This window comes from Cydia amplana, chromosome 6 (assembly GCF_948474715.1).
Source record: "Cydia amplana chromosome 6, ilCydAmpl1.1, whole genome shotgun sequence".
Classification (NCBI taxonomy): Eukaryota; Metazoa; Arthropoda; class Insecta; order Lepidoptera; family Tortricidae; genus Cydia; species Cydia amplana.
In genome coordinates, this window is record NC_086074.1 from 5,742,575 (window position 1) to 5,763,178 (window position 20,604).

The window sequence follows — 20,604 nt, forward strand, 5'->3', positions numbered from 1 at the left end:
CAGACTTTATAAAGGCAGAGGAAAGGGATACAACATACGCAAAAAGATTGAAATGGTTCCTTGCGAGAAAAGTGTATTATTCTATTAATGATTTCTTCGCAGATAGCTTTAATATGTAATTTATTAGTTCTATTTATATAATTTAATACGATGCTACTTTTTGTGCTTTATTGCATGACATATGTAAATATTATAAATCTTAGTTTAAGGAAATGTTTGTCATACCCTTTTAGGGTCCATGAGGTACTTACTTGTATAAATGTTGTAACATCTCTTGTTGTAACCATGGTGCAATAAATAAATGATTGATTGATTGATTGATTTGTAGTTATAACAAGTTTCAGCTGCTTTCAGAAGCCTGAAATATCGTTTCAGGTCGTTTCTAATGAAGCTCTACACAATATCAAAACATTTGAAATATTCACAAGTTCAGTCACTTTCAGCAGGCTGAAATATCGTTTCAGGCCGTTTTGAATGAGGCTCTACATTAATGTAGAATTGAAACTTTTACAAATTTCAGTTATTTTCATCAACCAGACATATTTCAGGCCGATTCTAATAATTATCTTCACTGTATCAAAAATTCTAAATTTTCATCAATTATCAGTGTTTTTCAGCAGCCTGAAGCAACGTCGCGTCGCAGGGCGCGTCGAAACGGGTTCATTATTTATTTTATAAAAATGATTTTAAATTCTCCTCATCATGGTTACATTAAAATTTAATTATCCGTACCATTTACGAAGTATTTAAGCATGAATCTATTATAAGGATTTATTTCTTCATTTACCATATCGTTTAGTTTCTTTATACTTATAATCTGGTCATTATTTGAATAAACAACTATTATAAATATAGACTTGTTCACATGAATGTAACACGTGCATACTCAAACTCAATGTAATTCGAAGAATAAAAGAAAAACGAAATGGGAAAGAGAATGGGAAGTTATATTGCATTGCCTTATTAGCATATCATCACGCATCTAGTTTTAGGCAAAACTTGAAAATATAATTATATTTACAAGTACCTACACTAAGATAAGAATAAACACTTAATTGCGAACCAATCAAAACATTATTAAATCTGACCGTCGCAATTGAAATACATTGTATAGGTAATAAAGTAAATAGGTATTTAATAGAATGCAACACCCAACCTTAGGTATTGGAAATTATAATTATCTTTGTAGTGTAAAACTTGTAACTGTTGTTTTTTGTCAAAACAGCTCAGAACAGGACAATACGTTTTAACGTATGCATGCACTCGTTTCATAATATATTTATCACGTAAACAAATTTGAGATCACGAAATCAAAACGACTCAAATTGTTATTACATTACATTATTTTATTATTTCGTTTACTTTCCTAGTTGTATTAAGCTATCATTATTTAAGTGTGAGCACGAACCTCACACTAAAAAAATATTTAGTCAAAATAAGTGGTCAACAAAAACAATATCATTTAATTGTTATGTGTCATTATTGTATTCATTGTGCCAGGGCCGATTAATTAACTTTTGCAGGCGGGATAAACGAGTGATTTGTAAAAATACTCGCCTATCCTCACTTCTGAGATATAAGAGGTCTAATCATTTTATTAAAACAACGGTATGTGTGATAAAAATACATTTATTTGGCACAATGAATATAATCTCTTTGAGCCTGATTAACCACACGCACGCGACAGTAGGTATACACTTAGACACATACTATAATTATTATCTCGGGTTCTCACAAAACAAAACGAACTGACCTGCTCACAATTCAAATACCTTCTACCATTTTTAATATTGATCGACCTTATCGTTCGAACGTCACCCCACGAATGATCGTTCAATATTCAAGATGGAGGGATCGATCACGTGACCATTCACGTGATCGATCATTACAAATACTTTTAAAAGTCACTTAGCTTATTTAATCTAGAAAAATGTTTTATAAGTACTAAAAATCTATATAAACCACACAGTATCCTTACACAGAGTAGACGCCATGCCTCAGCATAATTATTGTCCGACATTTCTAAATTACTTATCACTTGAGCCGCTTCACCGTCCAAATAAGAATTTAGATAGTGAAATTTGTGAATCGGCTTGATGTGGTCGGAACTGTGAATGAGTGAATCAAATGTGTCTCTAAATTCGAGCCACTTAAAATACGAACCATCGAAACTAGCGATTTTAATCACAGGCAAACGAAAATTTAAACCGTTGCATACATTGTCATGACCACAGTTACTTTGAACTTCAGACTTTACGCTGGCGAAATTAGATCTTTCGGCTATCTTATCAATAATTTTCTGCGCCGTTGCAATAAGAGAAATAAAATCATTTTCCATCTCTTCTCTTATGTCAATTTCGGACTGCATATCAGATGTAGTCGCAATTTCTATTTGAGTTTGGATCTGGTCGAATTGTGTGAACATATTACGAAAACGATCCAACTTCAACGAAAGTTCGTCTACATCTTTCGAGGAAATATTTTCCTGAGCATTCAATTCCACAATGTAATTTTTAAATTTAGTAATACGCCCCTTAATGGACGTTCTAGTAGGAATCAACGTAGCCATTATATGAAAAAGATCCGATTTCAATTAAACCAGCGAATGAGGAAATGAGAAATCAAAAATAAAATATTGGAATAAATACGTAAATTTTTCCGGCCTATGTTCACAGTCACAGTGGTTGGCTCGGTCGGCAACAGTGCTATGCGGAATGCAGGAGTCAGCGGAAAACGCACCGCAGCTGCAGCTGAGTAGTGGCTGTTGCCGGGAGCGATGCGACCGGTTCTTATCTGTAACACGGTGAACACTTGTGTTACTATGGAATGCAATGGAATTTTTTGCGTTGAGATTTAACTGTGCGTAATTAGTAACATCGCTAGACAGTATTCTATATAGCACAAAGTGGGAGTATGCTTTATGAAATAACGTAATGTTTAAATTAAGTTGAAGAAATTAACTAATAAGAATGTCACTCAAATAAGCGTTCTGTTCTTTAATAGTTTTAAGTTCTTAAATTGTCGTGAAAGACTATAGGTTTTAAGTTTGGCTATAAAGCAGCGATCAGATTATTTCACTGACACTAGCTATTAAATGAGGATACGTGCTAAAAAATGTTTACGTCACTAGTGCAATAAAATGGCATACAATTAAACTTAAGCACGGCGAAGGGTGAAGACGGCAAAGCTAAATAGTCAAGTAGGTGGAGGATAGTACGAGCAGAAAAATAGGAAATATGAAGGAATGGTGCACTTCCCTTGCTAAACCTTGGCTGCGGCGGCGTAGTTCTGACCGGCGGCGGGCTTGAAGTAAGGGTGTCTGCAGCTTCCAAAATGGCGTCGTAAATCTCCGAATATATATTTGTACAGTTCAACTGGCGTCGTAGATAGGTACAATAGGCGTCGTAAGTCCAGAATACTGCGTTGACGCCGGGATGTCCAATTTCTGCCACGTTGTAGCTGTCGGGACCTTTGCTCTCTTCACACGTAGAAATTCCGTTCGACTCGGGCAGAAGCAATCGTTGCGTATTAATCACGTCGATGGGTCACCATGTTCAAGCTTGGAGTCTTGAGTATTAAATAAAAATCGCAGATACTTAAAAAGCTTCTAATTAAAGTTCCACAAAGGCACTTAAGATTACATTGTATGTATGAAAAATATATTTGCGAGTGTGACGCGCACATGAGCTTGTATCTCAGAGCCTAATGGCTCGCTAGGCGTCTATAGAGACGGCGGGGGGCGCGGCCGATGGGCCAACTGGTTTAGTGGTGTACGGTCCCCGCTTCCCCTTCGTTGGTAGGAGCCGCAACAAGTAGCTTTGCACCGTAAAAGCTAACAGTAGAATACGCAATTAGACTTATTTAATCACAGCTGGAGACAACCATAAATTAAGATGATTTTTGTGGAATGTGGCAATTTTCAAAGTAATAGTCGAAACCGCTTTTAAATTACGTTAACATGATTTTCATCATTAAGCATGACAATAATCTCATTTTTAAGTAGGTATGCTGTTAAACAAAAATGACAAGGGCTAAATTAGTTTTAGGCGCATAGACTACATACATAAATCATCTTTTTGATTAGCTTTACGACAGACAGAGTTTAAGAACTAGTGCTATTAATATAACAGTTTTGAATGATTCACGCTTAGTTTCACTAGACTTATATCATATCCCGGTCGATATAAGTGTGCTATTAATATGTTTATTCAAGTCATAAAACTGTTAATCAAAAACGGGAAACTACCAAGCCATCTTTAAAATTATGCTTATTAAGCCAGGTTATTCTATTTAAAAAATAAAGCAATTGTTGTGGTAGAGTACGGTGTGTTTAGTAAAATATGATTCATATTATACGAATAACAAAAATGATTGCATACACATTAAAGATACATACATATATGCAATATGAAAATGTAAAGTATAAAAGGTGTTCCTGCGAAAGTGATTTAAGTAAGGATTAACATTAGTTCATTAATATATTTTTTACTCTAAGAACAAAGATTTTCAGTGTAATGGGGGTACGTAGGTACATCAAATCGCTAATTACGTACCAAAAGCAATTGATTTTTCACAGTACTGACACAGCACATTAACTATTTTTTTAGTCGTAGATTGAAGTGTTTGGTGAAGACTTAAATAGATTTCAAGAAATATTTTACACATTAATTATTTTAGTTATTTCCTTTCACAAATGAATGTTTTTATAGCATCAGTTGTTTTGCAGGTGACAGCGGTCCACAATAGAGCCTTCGTGGGCCTGGATACGCTGGAGATCTTGACGCTCTACGAGAACAGGATCTCTGTGGTTGACGGCGAGGCGTTCAAAGGCCTAGAGAAGTAAGTAAAACGAAAAATACATTTCATATTTAGCTACGCAAACAAACAATGGACGAACTGTAACCGCGACAGTATACGTTGGATTTTTTGTATCTGAATATTTATTGTGAAAAAATATATAATTACCACTATTAATAGTTTACAGATATATAGGATTTAATCAAGTTAAGACGAGCTACGCCCAAGGCGATTTATGATATGTTCACTAGTTTGAAGAATTAAATATAAACAATATCATAAGGTAAACAGACCCTTAGTAATTTACATTTTTAATGAGGGATTAAATTGTAATCTGTTTGTTGTTTGTTTGTGAAAGTAAATTATACAAACGTAAATGATAATGTGTTTCTCAATTTATATATCATTGGCTTATTGTTAGCATAATTTCACATGGCTCGACAGTTTTATCTCCATTCTGAGCGTGGTTGTACAATAAACGAATTAAAGATAAAAGGAACAAAGGCATACTCGTTAATTAAAATTACAATTGAAATTTTAATTTGAGTTTAAACGAGATATTTAAACAAGCATACATTTCACAAGTTTCGTTTTAATAATTACATTTTGATAACAGTAAAACGAATATTAAAACATGTTTGTATCTCTCAAAACTAAAATGTCTGCTTCATTAAAAATTTAACGTAATCTCTACATAGAGGAAGCTTTAAATTGTGTTGTAGGCATTACTCGTAAAATAATATTATCACTTTTCAATCCCCTATCCTTTCGACGGACCACTCTATGTAAGATCTCGGTTTCAGCTTTGTCGGAGAACTGATGAAAAATGCACGCAAAGCTATCTTGAAAAATAAATCAGAGCGCAGACACCCGTCAAGACGGATTAGTTATGTAACGCATCCTTTACACAGAATAAATAATAGTACTAAGTACAAAAGACTCACTCTCTAACAAAACGCGTCTGTTACGACCAGCACAGATTTGGCCGCTACGTGGCGACAGCGCCACGCGCGGCTTATGGCTTTCCCCAAAATTGGGGCCGAACGGATGTACTTTTAGCTACCTGTAGCAAAGCGACGAAATCGCGGAGTGAGACACGCCTGTCCTTTAGAAGATGTACTTGTAAACTATGTACCCTCTGCGTATAGGTACATAAAGAGGGAGTGAGAATTTTACTGGAGAATATGCTATCGTGAATGTAAAATGATTGACAGGTGATTTTACTGATTGGCAAGACGAAGTTTTAGAATTAATTATGTCGAACGATAACAAAAAGAACCGGCCAAGTGCGAGTCGGACTTGCGCACGAAGGGTTCCGTACCATTATCTATAAAAACGGCAAAAAAAAAACACGTTTGTTGTATGGGAGCCCCCTTAAATATTTATTTTATTCTGTTTTTTAGTTTTTGTTATTATAGCGGCAACAAAAATACATCATCTGTGAAAATTTCAACTGTCTAGCTATCACGGTTCATGAGATACAGCCTGGTGACAGACGGACGGACGGACAGCGAAGTCTTAGTATTAGGGTCCCGTTTTCTCCCTTCGGGTACGGAACCCTAAAAATACCAAGGCCTAAGATCTAACAAACAAGTTTAGTTACCGCCACCTTGACAATACAATTTATAACAAACAAGTGCGGTTTTGTTTCGCTTCCGAACAGCTAGGGTCGGAAGTTATCGTAACGACAGCTACAAAGTTTGGCGAATAAATTACAGAGTCCGCGTAGCGTTCGTCGAAATTACCGCGCGTAGCTCCGCCAAGTCTTCGCAACTCTTTATGTTTTATGGATAATATTTTTGCCACCTCAGGTAGTCAAAGCTGCTCGTGTGTGTATAAAGCGTAAAATTATAATTGCGTATTACTTTTAAGGAGCGTTGGTTTCGATTAAAATAAATAAAGAGCGCAGTACGGATTGTCTTTGTAAACTTCTGAATGAATCTGATTTACTTGTAACGTTAAACTTTTTTTAGCTAAATTATACCTCATAAAGTTCAACAAATTTACATTTTAAGTTCTTACTCGAATATATGTGTGTAGTAAATACTACACATGTGTGAAATTTTCGGTAGTTTACTAAACTGATTTGCCTTAGCCTTAGTTGATAGCTCTCCTTCTTACAAAATTTGAGCTATGGTGATCTAAATCGCGACAAAGACTTTAATTTGTGTATTAATAATCATTGTTGGCTCATTATATCTTTAAATGTTTGATCTTTTTATTGATTATTTACATGTTCATTTAGTCCTAAAAAAAATGTAGTCCTAAAAACTTTAACTTAAAGGATTTTTCAAATAGAATACCTAATGGACCGTATACGATAATAATAAGTTACTTAATAACCAGTAGCCACTAACGAGTATATTTAAAATGACGCAAACTTGGCAGGAAGCTGAAGAGATTGAATCTCGGCGGGAACGAGTTAACGGCGGTGCCGCAAAAGGCGCTCGCGCTCCTCGAGAACATGAAGAAACTGGAAATGCAGGAAAACCGCATCACTTCTATCTCGGAAGGAGATTTTGCAGGTATTAAATATGTCTGCAGTTTTGTACTTGCGAGGTTTCAGAGCTAGTTGGATGTTGGAATTCTACGTGTAAGGCCTGAGTGGACGCTCGAGTTGGGCGTGCAGCGGGGCGCGGCGTGCGGCGTGCATGTTAAACAAATGCAAGCGTATAGGAGCGGCCTTAGTGCACGCTGCTCAAATCACTTGTGAGCCCGACGCCACGCTGTACGCCCCGCCGAACGCTCCGCTTCGAGCGTCCTTACTCAGGCCTTACACTACGAGTTTCTGAGAAAATTACTCACTTTAAAATCAACTGCAAGTAGATAATTTGAGATTGTTAGAAATTTATAAATATGTATGTAAATTTAAAATGTACATCACGATAATAATAGAATTGTACGATTGAATTATGAGGAAATATGGACAGATGACAACCAAAACTCGCTTATTACAACCACAAGTTCAGAGCCATAGTGAACCGGTTGTACCAAAACAAGGTAGATTTTTTTCTTTGTAATTAGTGAGTTTTGGTTGTGACGATATGGCACGGCTTTAAAATCGTTCCTATATGCACGAATTAAGTTCAACATGTTGTTTTTAGACAAGTGTTTTTGTAGTGCTATGTTGGCGCATTCAATTTAATTTATTCCAAGTTATAAAGTATGAGGCTTCAAAAATTTTATAATGCTATTTGAACTAATAAGATAAGATAAGATATTATTTATTGTATAACTGTGTACAAAGGTGTTGACATACCTAATACAATTAGGAACCAACAGTCAATCCATCACGGACGTACAATATATTAATGACTAACCTATAACTAAATAACAAAACTAATACCTTATTATCATAATAGTCAATTTCTTTCATGCTGTAGAAGACTCTACTAAGAAGGCATTTTTTTAAATGGTTTTAATTTGTTGGTTAATGGTTTTGGTAATAATTAACATGATGTCGCAGAGAGTAAATGATTATACAATGACGCTGTTGATAATTGTAGGCATGCGGAACCTGGACTCGCTGGGGCTGGCGCACAACCAGCTGCGTGAGGTGCCGGCGCAGGTCTTCTCGCACCTCTCGCTGCTCAACTCGCTGGAGCTCGAGGGCAACCTCATCCAGAGGATCGACGAGAAAGCCTTCGCGGGACTTGAAGGTATGTTATATGACCCGAAGGCCCTGGAGCCGAAGCTTTCTCGAGGTAGTGTGCAGGGCGCCGCCACATACTGGTTCCTCATGACAACCTCCACGCCGGAAAAAATGGAAACACCCCGGGGTCTACCCCCTCAGGTTGCCTTAACGATTTTTATAGAGGTGGCCATCCTCGCGGTCACCACACCCTAAACTGAGCATACTTAGGCTTATAATTTTAAAAGGTTTGTCAACAACAGAATGCATTCTTCATATTCAATAACTGCAGAATGCCAGCAACAGCTAAAATCGACAAATATTTAACTTCTTTTTTAGCGAGGTACCTATATAATACTTATGTACTTAATTCCTACTAATATTATAAACTATTGAACGGATTTAGATGACATTTGGCATGGAGATAGTTTAAGGCCGGAGAAAGATATTTACGAGTAAGATAGTTTTTATCAGTCATCGTCATTAATCCACGCAGACGAAGTTGCGGGCAGAAGCTTGTGCTCTTATATGGAGCCAAGTTTCTACCCTATAATCACATAAAGTTTTACGCTTTAACTTTTAAAATAGGTAACCCCGCGCGATAATGCTTGAGAATGTAGGTTTCAGGACTGAAATTATATATTGGAACTTTACTAAATAACTGAATAGTTTCCCTACAATACAATCATATATGAAACCCCCTCCCTCCCAATGGAACAATTATTAACATATTATATTTAATTGAACGGAAGTAATTTACGGTAATTTCCACTCTTGGCAGGCAGTCACCAATCATAAAGAAAATTACTAAGCAAAGTACTGTGCGTTGTCACGCTAGTGAAACTATGTAACATCTCGGGCTATTTAAAGTTAGGTGGGTGCCTACAAATTTGTTAACTTGAGACATTTACGAATAAAGTTAGTAAGTAATTATAGCATTTTAATTAGCTATTGAGTAATTTTCTGAAGCTATAAAGATAATCACATAATTTATTTGAGTTTGCGGTGTAAAAGGGGAATGACTAATTAGAAATCGTGCAACGAACTTTATGTAGAGATGGAGGATGAGAGATAGGATGTATGTTTGTTTAGACACTGCAGTATATATTCATTAACGTCGATTAACATAATTTGTGTAGTAATAGAAAACACTGTGATCAAACGAGTTAACAGTTAATTCACCTGTATTCCTATATTCAATATGTATCATAAGGGAATTAGCGCGGTAAGTTCAATTTAAACGTACGACTATATAGCTATTTAATGATGGTACAATTATATAACTGCTCCCGATTTCATTTAAGTCAGTCATTAGATTTAAAAACCTAATAATTATTGGTATTTTTGTTTCCACGTACATTTATTCTGAGTTTGTGCAATAAAGAGGATTTGTATTGTACTGTATAGGCTACATGACTAATTTTCATTTATGGTATCAATCGATCGGGTTTGTTTTTAGGATCAAATGTCTATATGGGACCCATTGCATTAAAGTAACACAAAAGTCAGAAATTGTAGTCAAAGGCCGACAGTCGCACTTCACTCGCGAAACGCACTTAAGGCCGTGCATCGAAAAATAACAGGATCTTAGAAACGTGGCAGTGGCTAGCCCCGGAAACAAACAGTAGTGATTTTCGGATATATGTTTCTTGACTATATGATAAGTGATTTCGTAGTAGTCGAAACAGGAATGCTTAAAATTTTCTCGATAGAAAATAAATCCAAACTTACGTGTTCATTTTTCGGTTTTAGCTTCGTGCAACTAGAAAACACATCCATATCCAGCACAACCCACCTTACAGCAAAGGTTTTCATCTCGTCTTAACTTTCAAAGAACTAAATATTAACTTATTATCCTTTACCGATGGATTTATTATCGATTTTTGATTTTACGAATTCAACAGCAAACGCCCATTTTACGCAGTTCGGTTTCTCTTTCTGTCATGCGTCAAAGTCATAAATGCATCCTTTATGCCAGTAATGTTAGATGGCCGTCGTGCCTCAAAGAGGTAAGACCTATGTCACTTCGCGCAGCGCTCCGAATTACGTAAAATTTTAATATCCAATAAACGTTGAGTCGTAACTCCATTGAGTAGTAACGGAATCGGAGGTAAACCTATGATGGTGCCTTCTTACAGGCCTATACGTTACGCATGTGTGCGTGTTTGCTTAGCTACGTCATGCTACTTCGAAATCTATACTCTTTGTCAGTTACAACGGGTTAGGAAATTTCGACAGATATTGAAATGTATCGGTAGCTGTTTGGTATTTAGCCATCAGAATCTAACCGTAACTTTTTGCTTTATTTTTGTTTGAAAATAAAATATCTATAAGAATATATTTTTTGCTTTTTTTCTATTGTAATGATAAAAATAAATCTAGTATGTTTCATGCTCAAATAATTTAAAATAATTGAATAAATATTAAAAACTAATTGATATTATTCGTTTTAATTATTATATTATTAAGTTTGTTTGAATAAAATATTTTATTTCAATAATACGAAAAGTTATTATATTTAAGTACCACTAAAAAAAGGTCCCTAATTACAAAAACTCACTTGCACGGGCCGGGGTTCGAACCGTGACCTCCGGTTTGAAAGTCGCACGCCACTACAATTTCACATAAGTAATTTATAATGACATGATACCGTGGAAAAAGTGAATATTACAATGTACTGTGTTACTATCATTTTATAGTTTATTTTGGCTTGACAAGGAGGAATGAGAAAAACGTGCAAAGCGAGAGGATTAAATCTCTCTGTCCCTTTCTTAAAGTAGCCAATCCTAATTATGACATCTGTTTTGATATTAATTCTTTGAACATAATTTGTCGATGTTCTTTTTTATATCATCGAGAAAGATTTTTATTAAAAAAATGTGTTGAATTTATATGTTTTATTTATGTTTTTTGGCATAAATTTCATTACTTTTGACAAATTTTGATTGTGATGACAAACGATTTGATGTGATGTGTGAAACGAACCATGTGATCAACGATTTATCTAATAAAACTTCATTTAGTCGAAAAAAATAGTTGTCTACTACCGGGTGGAAAAAAATTATGGGCCCTGGAGGGAAAGTGCCTTAAAACCTTAAGTTTGCTCATTTATTTGTCTGATTAAATGAAACACCATGAGGCTGGCTTAGCACATATATTTGCAACTGCCCTTGACACATGACATATCTTAGTCTACCCTCTAATATACCTATATAACACCTCACCACTTAATTTAGGTCTCACTAACATAATAAGTACATAACAACTTATGCTAATACATCTTACTACTAAGTCAGCGCGCGCTAATATATTAATTTCAACTATTTAAGTAGACAACTAGTAAGTTAACCATATATGTTTAAAGTTAAATTTATAACATTACAAGTTCACCAAGTACCTAACTACCAAGTCCGATAACTAATTAAGTAATTACCTATTATAAACTAATCAAATTCAAACCCATAACGTCTAACCGTAGGCCTGTCACGTTTGGGTCTATTCTTACATAATAAAGGTGGTTCAGGGCTTGGTTCTTGCTGAGGAGAATTTCTAGCAAGACCTTCGCCAACGGGAGCTGAGGGTTCAGCTCGAACCGGAGATTCGTTTTGAACTGAAGGCTCAGTTATTGCTGAGCTGGTGGATGCTGTAACTGGTTCTGGTCTCTTACTATACACCTTGCTTGGGGTTGTTCTTTTGTTGTCACTAGTATCGATTTGATTACCCGTATCTATTGGACCCGTTGTATCACCACCTCCCATTGCCAAGGATACTCTAGACCGCCGTTTTAATTGGTCAATGTGTCGGTGACCCTCATTACCAACACTGTCTCTAACTCTATAGTTGGTTGACCGAACACGCTGAACAATTTGACCCGGCGTCCAGTCCCCTACACCATTACGAGTACGACTAAAGTCTTTAATGTATACCTCTTCCCCCGAACTAAACTCTCGACAACTACCTCCCGCTGTTTCTACTTGCAATTGCTGTTTCTGTTCCACTCTTTTTGACCTATCAGGTTTAATAGCATCGAGACGCGTCCGTAACGACCTATTTTGTAAGACCATAGCGGGGCTCTCCCCGGTAGTGGTATGTTCCGTAGTTCTATATAACAACAAAAACCTATCGAGAGCCGTTTCAACATCAACACCGTCGCTCAACGCCTTTTTAATTACATTTTTACAAATACGAACTGCAACTTCTGCGGCACCATTAGAGGATGGGTGGTAATGCGCTGTCAAGCATTGTTCAATGTGATTGGACCTTAGAAACGACTTAAACGATTCACTCGTAAAAGGTGGCCCGTTGTCAGAAACAAATTGGGTGGGTAATCCAAATTGTGAGAAAAGACGTCGACATTTGCCAATTACGTCGGACGCCGTCGTGGTTTTCATTTTAAATATTTCTATCCATTTCGAAGTGGAGTCGACAATAATAAAAAACTTCATACCCGCAAACGGCCCCAAAAAATCTGCATGTAGCCGAGACCACGGTCGAACACAAAAAGGCCACGGGCGTGGGGCGTGCGCCGGCGGCGCAGTGGCATGCGCGGCGCACGTCTCGCACGTGCGACACAGACTCTCTATAGCCTCGTCGATGCCGGCCCACCATACATAACTACGCGCTAAGCTCTTCATTTTAACCATACCCATATGCGTTTCGTGCAGCTCCTTCAACACGCGATCTCTGCATTTTTCGGGAACAATCACCCGATGCCCCCACATTAGACACCCTAATTCAAGATAAATCTCAGCTCGCCTATTGAAATACGGTTGCAGTAGCCGCATTTCATTTTCAACCGGCCAACCATCTCGAACAAAACTTATTACTCTGCTCAATATTGCATCTTTACCGGTTTCGCTTTTAAGAATGTTATAATCTAATAAAAACGCGTCGCGAGCAAAATGCAGGTAAGTTTGTTCAGGATCTAGCTTCTTGTTAAAAGGTAACGGTAACCGCGACAGCCCGTCCGCTCCGTTGTCATTCGTACGCACGTATTCGATATCATAATTATACGCTGATAAAATTACGGCCCATCTTTGCAACCTACTTGCCGCCATAGGCGGAATGCCCACCTTTGGGCCAAAAATAGACACTAAGGGTTTGTGATCAGTACGCAGCAAGAAGCGCCTACCATATAGATATTGGTGGAATTTTTTAACCGCAAAAATGATAGCAAGTGCTTCTCGCTGTATCTGAGGGCCTACCGCGAACCACGTTCGACGTGTTGCCTCTCTGTCGCACTTGTGAATTCGTACGTAAGTGTGACAGGGAGGCAACACGTCGAACGTGGTTCGCGGTAGGCCTTCTGGCTATATTGGCGTTCGGCCGGGGACAGCGCACGGGATGCGTATGCGACCGGGCGCTCCCCGCCCGCGCGCCCCTCGCCGCCGCCGCCGCCGCGCTGGGGTTGCGATAGCACACAGCCGATACCTACTGATGACGCATCACAAGTTAGAATCAGCTGATTATCCTGATCGTAGTGCCTCAATACCTCCGCCCCTGTTAGCAAATCTTTAACATATTTAAACGCCGTTTTACATCTACGTGACCATTCCCATGGCGTTTCTTTTTTTAATAAATTGTGCAAAGGCGATAAAATAGTACTCAAATTCCGCACAAACCTTCCATAAAAATTAACTAGCCCTATAAAGGATCGTAATTCCGTTACATTGTTTGGTTCTGGTATTTCTTGTATTGCCCTTATCTTTTCTGGGTCTGTCCGAATTCCACCTTTGTCAACAATGTGACCCAAGTACGACACTGAATCAGCAAAAAAAACACACTTGTCTTTGTTTAGTTTTAATCCGTTAGCATCTAAGGTTTTAAACACTGCAGCTAGGGACTCCAAATGAGATTTTCTGTCCTTCCCCGTTATTAACAAGTCGTCACAAAATACCGACACATTGGGTATATCCCTCATTAAATTTATCATAACCCTTTGAAAAATCCCCGGGCTAGACGATAGACCAAATACCAAACGATTGTAGCGGAAAAGACCACGATGAGTATTAACCACTGTGAACAATTTTGAACTCTCGTCAAGTTCGATTTGGTTGTAAGCGGACGACAGATCAATTTTTGTAAAATGTTCACCCCCACTGAGCCCCGCAAATAAATCGTCAACCTTTGGCAATGGGTACCTATCTACCAATAAAACAGGGTTAAGAGTAATCTTAAAATCAGCACACACCCTTATTTTACCGTTTGGTTTAGCAACGGGCACTAATGGCGTGGCCCATTCTGAAAATTCAACGGGTTCAATAATACCAGATTGCAGCATAGCGTCCAGTTCAGCATCCACCTGGCCGCGCAGTGAATAAGGCAACGGACGCGCACGGCAGTACACGGGCACGGCGCCCTCGCGCACGTGCAGCGTCGCCCGGCCGCCCGTGTACCGGCCCAGCGCTCCGTCGAACAATTTACAATATCTGTCAACAAGCGTACATACATCTAAATCAATTTCCGTTTGCTTGACCTCCGATACAGACTGCATTACATTTACGCTACACTTTTTGATCGCAGGCGTTTTAATTGACAATTCGGCAAGCCATTGACGTCCGATTATTGGAGTTGTACCATTGTTTATTACATACAAATCTAGTATTTTATTTATGTTGTGATACGCAACATTTGTACGCAAAATACCTAAAGGTTTAATTACACTTTTATTATAAAATCTAAGTGAGATTGGACATGATTGCAAAGGTACACTACTAAAAAGTTCTTTGTAAGTGTCCCCGCTTATGCATGAACACGCACTCCCTGTGTCCACCTCCATGGGTACTACTTTGTTATGTATAGTGATAAGAACGCTCACCGCAGGATAATTCTTTAAAGACATCTGGTACATTGGCTCCTCCTCGGAAGACACGTCCTCTTCCTCCTCAGCCTCAGCAGACGATTCTGTGACAAGATGAGTCGCTTGTCCTTTGCGCCCCTGCCCCCGCGATCCAGCACGGCCGCGGCTGCGGCTGCCGAAACTCCTCGCAGGCCCCACTTCCCGGGACGGCTGCAGACGAGGACATACTCTTCGTAAATGCCCAATAGCCTTGCACCCACTGCACTGGTATGTCGTAAACTTGCAGACCTTAGCAATATGATCATAACCGCCACATGCCGTGCACCGCTCCGCGCCCCGCGAGTTGCTCGCGTATACGGCATTCAGCCCTTCTTGCGATTGTAGCTGGCCACGGTTCCCGCTGCCGTCAACCAACGCAGCATCTTTCTCCGCGGTTTCTAAAGCGGTCGCGAGTGTAACCGCCGTCGCATAGGTAAGTTTCTGCTCCGCGAAGAGCCTTTGCCGAATAACCTCACTCGTGATTCCACACACTAGCTGGTCGCGCATGTTATCATCCAGTGCCGCCGCAAATTCACAGTATCTGGACAACCGCTTAAGCTCCGCCACGTATTGTGCCACATTCTCGCCAGCCTGCTGGCGCCGCTGCCGGAACCGATACCGTTCCGCCATTACAGACGGTGTAGGCTGTAAATGATTCCCTACAATTTTCACCACTTGATCAAAACTATAATCCGAAACGCTGTTAGGACTAGTAAGGTTCACCATAAGTTCGTATGTTCGATCACCCACTAGTGAAATTAAAGTTGGTAGATGACGTTCGGTCTTTATGTCATTTGCCGTAAGGTACATTTTCACTCGATCACAATACGATAGCCAGTTATCGTTAATCACGTCGAATTCTTTAATCTTGCCAATCGACATTGTTTAACACTTTCCTTGATAACTACACAGTCACTAAGTTATTTACGCGTATTAAAGTAGTTATTTGTAACTTTTATCCATTCGTCGCCATTAATTTGTCTGATTAAATGAAACACCATGAGGCTGGCTTAGCACATATATTTGCAACTGCCCTTGACACATGACATATCTTAGTCTACCCTCTAATATACCTATATAACAATTTTACTTAAATGAAACATTATTGTTTTTTAAAGAAACAACTGCATTCAAAGATTTTTGAAGTGAAAACTTCTTTAGCGGCGCTAGGCACTTTTTGAGGTGGGGAAAAAATGATAAACTCGAGACAGCGTAAGGCGATCATGTGACCGTAAGGTTTAGATGGCCAATCATTTAGATGGCATTTAAATCAATAAAGAAAAACTCAATGACATTACATGAAAAAGGTTATAATCTTGTACGGGCTGAAATACGAGGATCTCACAATATTATAACTTTATATCACTCAAATATAATTCAATAAAGCTACATCTTGATGAAATCGCTAATAAAAGTGAACTCTAGTACTGGTGAATAAAACTCAAAATATCATGACCAAATATATTTAGATGCGAGGTCTGCAAGGTAACTTTACAATTTCTATTCGAATTTTAAACAATTAACGCTATAAATTTGAATTTCGAATTTTAAACAAGCTCACTGACCAGCAATTTCGGAACCAAAAGTTTTCAATAGAAAGGAGGATGGGTCAATTATACATAGTGCTGCAGACATTTTGGACTAGTCATTGAGTTTTCACTTCTGTCGGCACTCCCGGAATGCAACACGTTGTTTTTTTAAAATTCGCTTAGTCGCGCCCGGGAATCGAACCTACTTTTTCCACACTGTATAAAAGAACACAAATGCTTTTCTTCTAGGCGGGGGAAGAAAAAATTTTGCTTGCATTAATTCGTACAGTTTCGAAAGCTTTTTCTAATCAATATTTAGGGTTTACAGATGCCCACGATACGATTATCTCCAGTACCGTAATTGAGCTCTTCATGAAATTAATGACCCTAGGGTCAATATCTAGAACACTATACAGACTAAGTCATACAGTCGGGATAATGTATCAATTATATGTCTTAAGTTAGTTCATGATTAATAACAAAGAAATCCCGAGAGTTTCCTGTGAGCTGTGTACAGTAAGCTCAATCTATAGTTTTTTTTTAAATAATCGATATAAATGTAACTTAAAAATTCCTACACAATTCGAAAATTTGATGATTAGGTCATAATATTAATCTCAATTGATATGGAAAATTGCACCACTCGGATACCGTGAGATCTATTTATTATGATTTTTTATTTTTTATTTTATGCTTAAAAAATATGTTTATTCATCCTACACTCGAAAATTTTATATTTCTACAATTATCTGTTTATTTAACACGTGTTATCAAAAAAATATTGGAATAATAACAAGTGCTTTGCGAGAAATCAAAATAAATAACAAATAATGTAGGCACCCCTGACAATTGAAATTCAAAATTATCCAGAAAAAGCGGCCAAGTGCGAGTCGGACTCGCCCATGAAGGGTTCCGTATTTAGGGGATTTATGACGTATAAAAAAAACTACTTACTAGATCTTGTTCAAACCAATTTTCGGTGGAAGTTTGCATGGTAATGTACATCATATATTTTTTTTTAGTTTTATCATTCTCTGATTTTAGAGGTTACAGGGGGGGGGGGGGACACACATTTTACCACTTTGGAAGTGTCTCTCGCGCAAACTATTCAGTTTAGAAAAAAATGATGTTAGAAACCTCAATATCATGTTTGAAGACCAATCCATAGATACCCCACACGTATGGGTTTAATGAAAAAAAATTTGTTGAGTTTCAGTTCTAAGTATGGGGAACCCCCAAAAAAATTTTTTTTTTTCTATTTTTGTGTGAAAATCTTAATGCGGTTCACAGAATACATCTACTTACCAAGTTTCAACAGTATAGTTCTTATAGTTTCGGAAAAAAGTGGCTGTGACATACGGACGGACAGACGGACAGACAGACAGACAGACATGACGAATCTATAAGGGTTCCGTTTTTTGCCATTTGGCTACGGAACCCTAAAAATGAGTGTTTCAAAAAGGCACCCTGTATTCCTTACATACCTAAATAATCTCTTATTCAATAAAACATATAATTACTAAACACTGTGATTTATTTCAAATAAATGCAAATCGATCGGATAAAAGATATTAATACCTACCTATACAACAATGAATACGAGTACAGTCAGCTGCAATAATATGTTACACACCGAAGGCCGTTTTGCGGTAGATCATGTTAGATCTTATTTGTAGAGCCATAAGAGCGTGTCACATATTTTTGCGGCCGTCGAAGAGTAACATATTATTGCAGGTGACTGTACCTATGAAAAATTCGAGGGTTAAAAAGCATTTCAACCAAAGCATTTATAATAATAACGACTATGGACGCCTGCAACCCCAGGGGTATTGTAACTCCATAACAATAAGGTTGAAATTTGCATTTAGTGACCGCAAAGTCAGGTGAGCGTAATCAAGTAAATCTGTTTTCATCATATTTTATCAAAAATAATCTCTTTTCTGTTCTTGTGCTATTTTCTTATTATCAATACTCTTAACTTATATGCTATATACGCTGCTGCTTCTATGCTGTTAACATCTTCCAAAACAACAATAAATATTCAGGTTTATTAATTAATTATTTTATTGTTTGCTATTATGAACAAGTAACAACGCCATCTGTTTAAATTTTTTCCGAATTTAAGTTTCTGGCCGACCGCAGCGACCGCGTATAATGGTAGTTAACTTCTGTAACGTTAGATGGTGCTAAAAGGTCACACAAACTTCACGTGCGGCGCGAAGCGTTTCCATGTGTGCCTGTTAGCGGGGAACTCGCGGGGAGGGAAGAACTAGCGGGCGTGGTTTACGAAGCGCCAGACGCGGCTGCAGTAGGCCCTTAACAAAACGATAAATGAACGTGACGTCAAGGTTTCTGAGAGCCCATCTTGTCGTATGGACAAAATTGCGTTTTTGTCGGTGAAATATTGCGTTTATGTATATAGTTGCTATACAATTGTTTTTTTTGGATAAAATGTAAGGAATCGAATGGTACCTTAATTTTATCGTTTTTGGAAGTTAAAAAAAACTTAAATGTTGAAATTTCAGGTCCTGTATTTTTGTAATATTTCCAGATTTTATTTTAATATCCTGATTATTGTGATAAATTGCTTGTTTTTTATCTATTTTACTAGATTTTGTTATAAAATTCAACATGTGTCATCATCCCTATTGTAATAGAAAACCTGCAATACCTCCGGCTGGGCGACAACCGCCTGCACGAGATCCCGTCCGAGGCGCTGCGGCCGCTGCACCGCCTGCGCCACCTGGACCTCCGCTCCAACAACATCACGTACATCGGCGAGGACGCCTTCACCGGCTACGGGGACTCCATCACATTCCTCAACCTCCAGAAGAATATGTAAGTACCTATATACCATAGACTAGGAATCCTCTAGACGGAGTTTAGAGCAATTATTTCATGAAATTTACCGATGCTGCCAAAAATACGGGGGTGCGGGGGGACGAGGTGAGCGAATTCCGTGCCGTGATTGGTCCGTTCAAAGACACGGACCAATCACGGCACGGGATTCTGACACTTTGGCTCGAAGACGGAGTAAAACTACCGTATATAGTGGCAGAGGGGGTAGCGTTACTATGCTCAGTCTAGAGAATGTCTTGTCTGTGCTACATACCTATTTCAATGAGAAGAAACTAGCTAAACCTAAACCCTCGGTCCGGAGCTCAAAATTTGTATACACATTTGGCCAAACGGCTGGTTAAGGTCACTGGGGACAAAAGAGCTGGCAGCTTCTTCGCTTAACGAATAAGCGTTGCAGTCCAGCGAGGAAATGCTGCCAGTATCTTTGATACTATGCCCCAGGGGCCCTCTTTAGATATAGATTTTTAGTTCTCTTTTTATAAGTAGTAGTTTTAGTTATGATGTAAATTGAACATAAAAACTAACTGTCCTTGACATACTTACTAATAAAACGTCTATTATAGGCATTACATATTGAAATGGGTCACTAACGTTTCTTAGTTGAAAATTGCTTGACACTAACGTATGTCTCCATAACTAGAAACTTTATATCTAGAGCCACGACCGTAGTAATCCATTTTATAAATTTAATGTCAGAGTCTAACGGAAATCTGATATTAAACGAGAACGCCTTATTTTATCATCAAGCAAATTCCCTTTCCAAAGTTCGTAAATTAGAGATTAGAGTCTGCATTGTAAAAATTAATATATTTTAGTGGAAATCAGAATTTGGCTTATGTTAAGCATGGCATTTTAGAGTTCTTAGAGCACGGAATTCTACGATTATGGAATTCTCGTGTAAGGAAAGTTAAGTAATTACATATAATATTCCGTCATAACAATGGCAAAGT

The 20,604-nt window shown here is 38.0% G+C and overlaps 1 protein-coding gene across 2 annotated transcripts in view; it reads left to right on the forward strand.

Moving 5' to 3' along the window:
* Positions 1-20,604, forward strand: part of LOC134648673 (leucine-rich repeats and immunoglobulin-like domains protein 2) — a 145,650-nt gene that overhangs the window by 119,062 nt on the left and 5,984 nt on the right. For both annotated transcript variants that reach the window (XM_063503169.1, XM_063503168.1), the window contains 4 exons: positions 4,727-4,839; positions 7,186-7,322; positions 8,304-8,456; positions 19,453-19,633. In XM_063503169.1, coding sequence (XP_063359239.1) covers positions 4,727-4,839; positions 7,186-7,322; positions 8,304-8,456; positions 19,453-19,633 — 584 coding nt within the window. The remainder of the gene's footprint in view (positions 1-4,726; positions 4,840-7,185; positions 7,323-8,303; positions 8,457-19,452; positions 19,634-20,604) is intronic.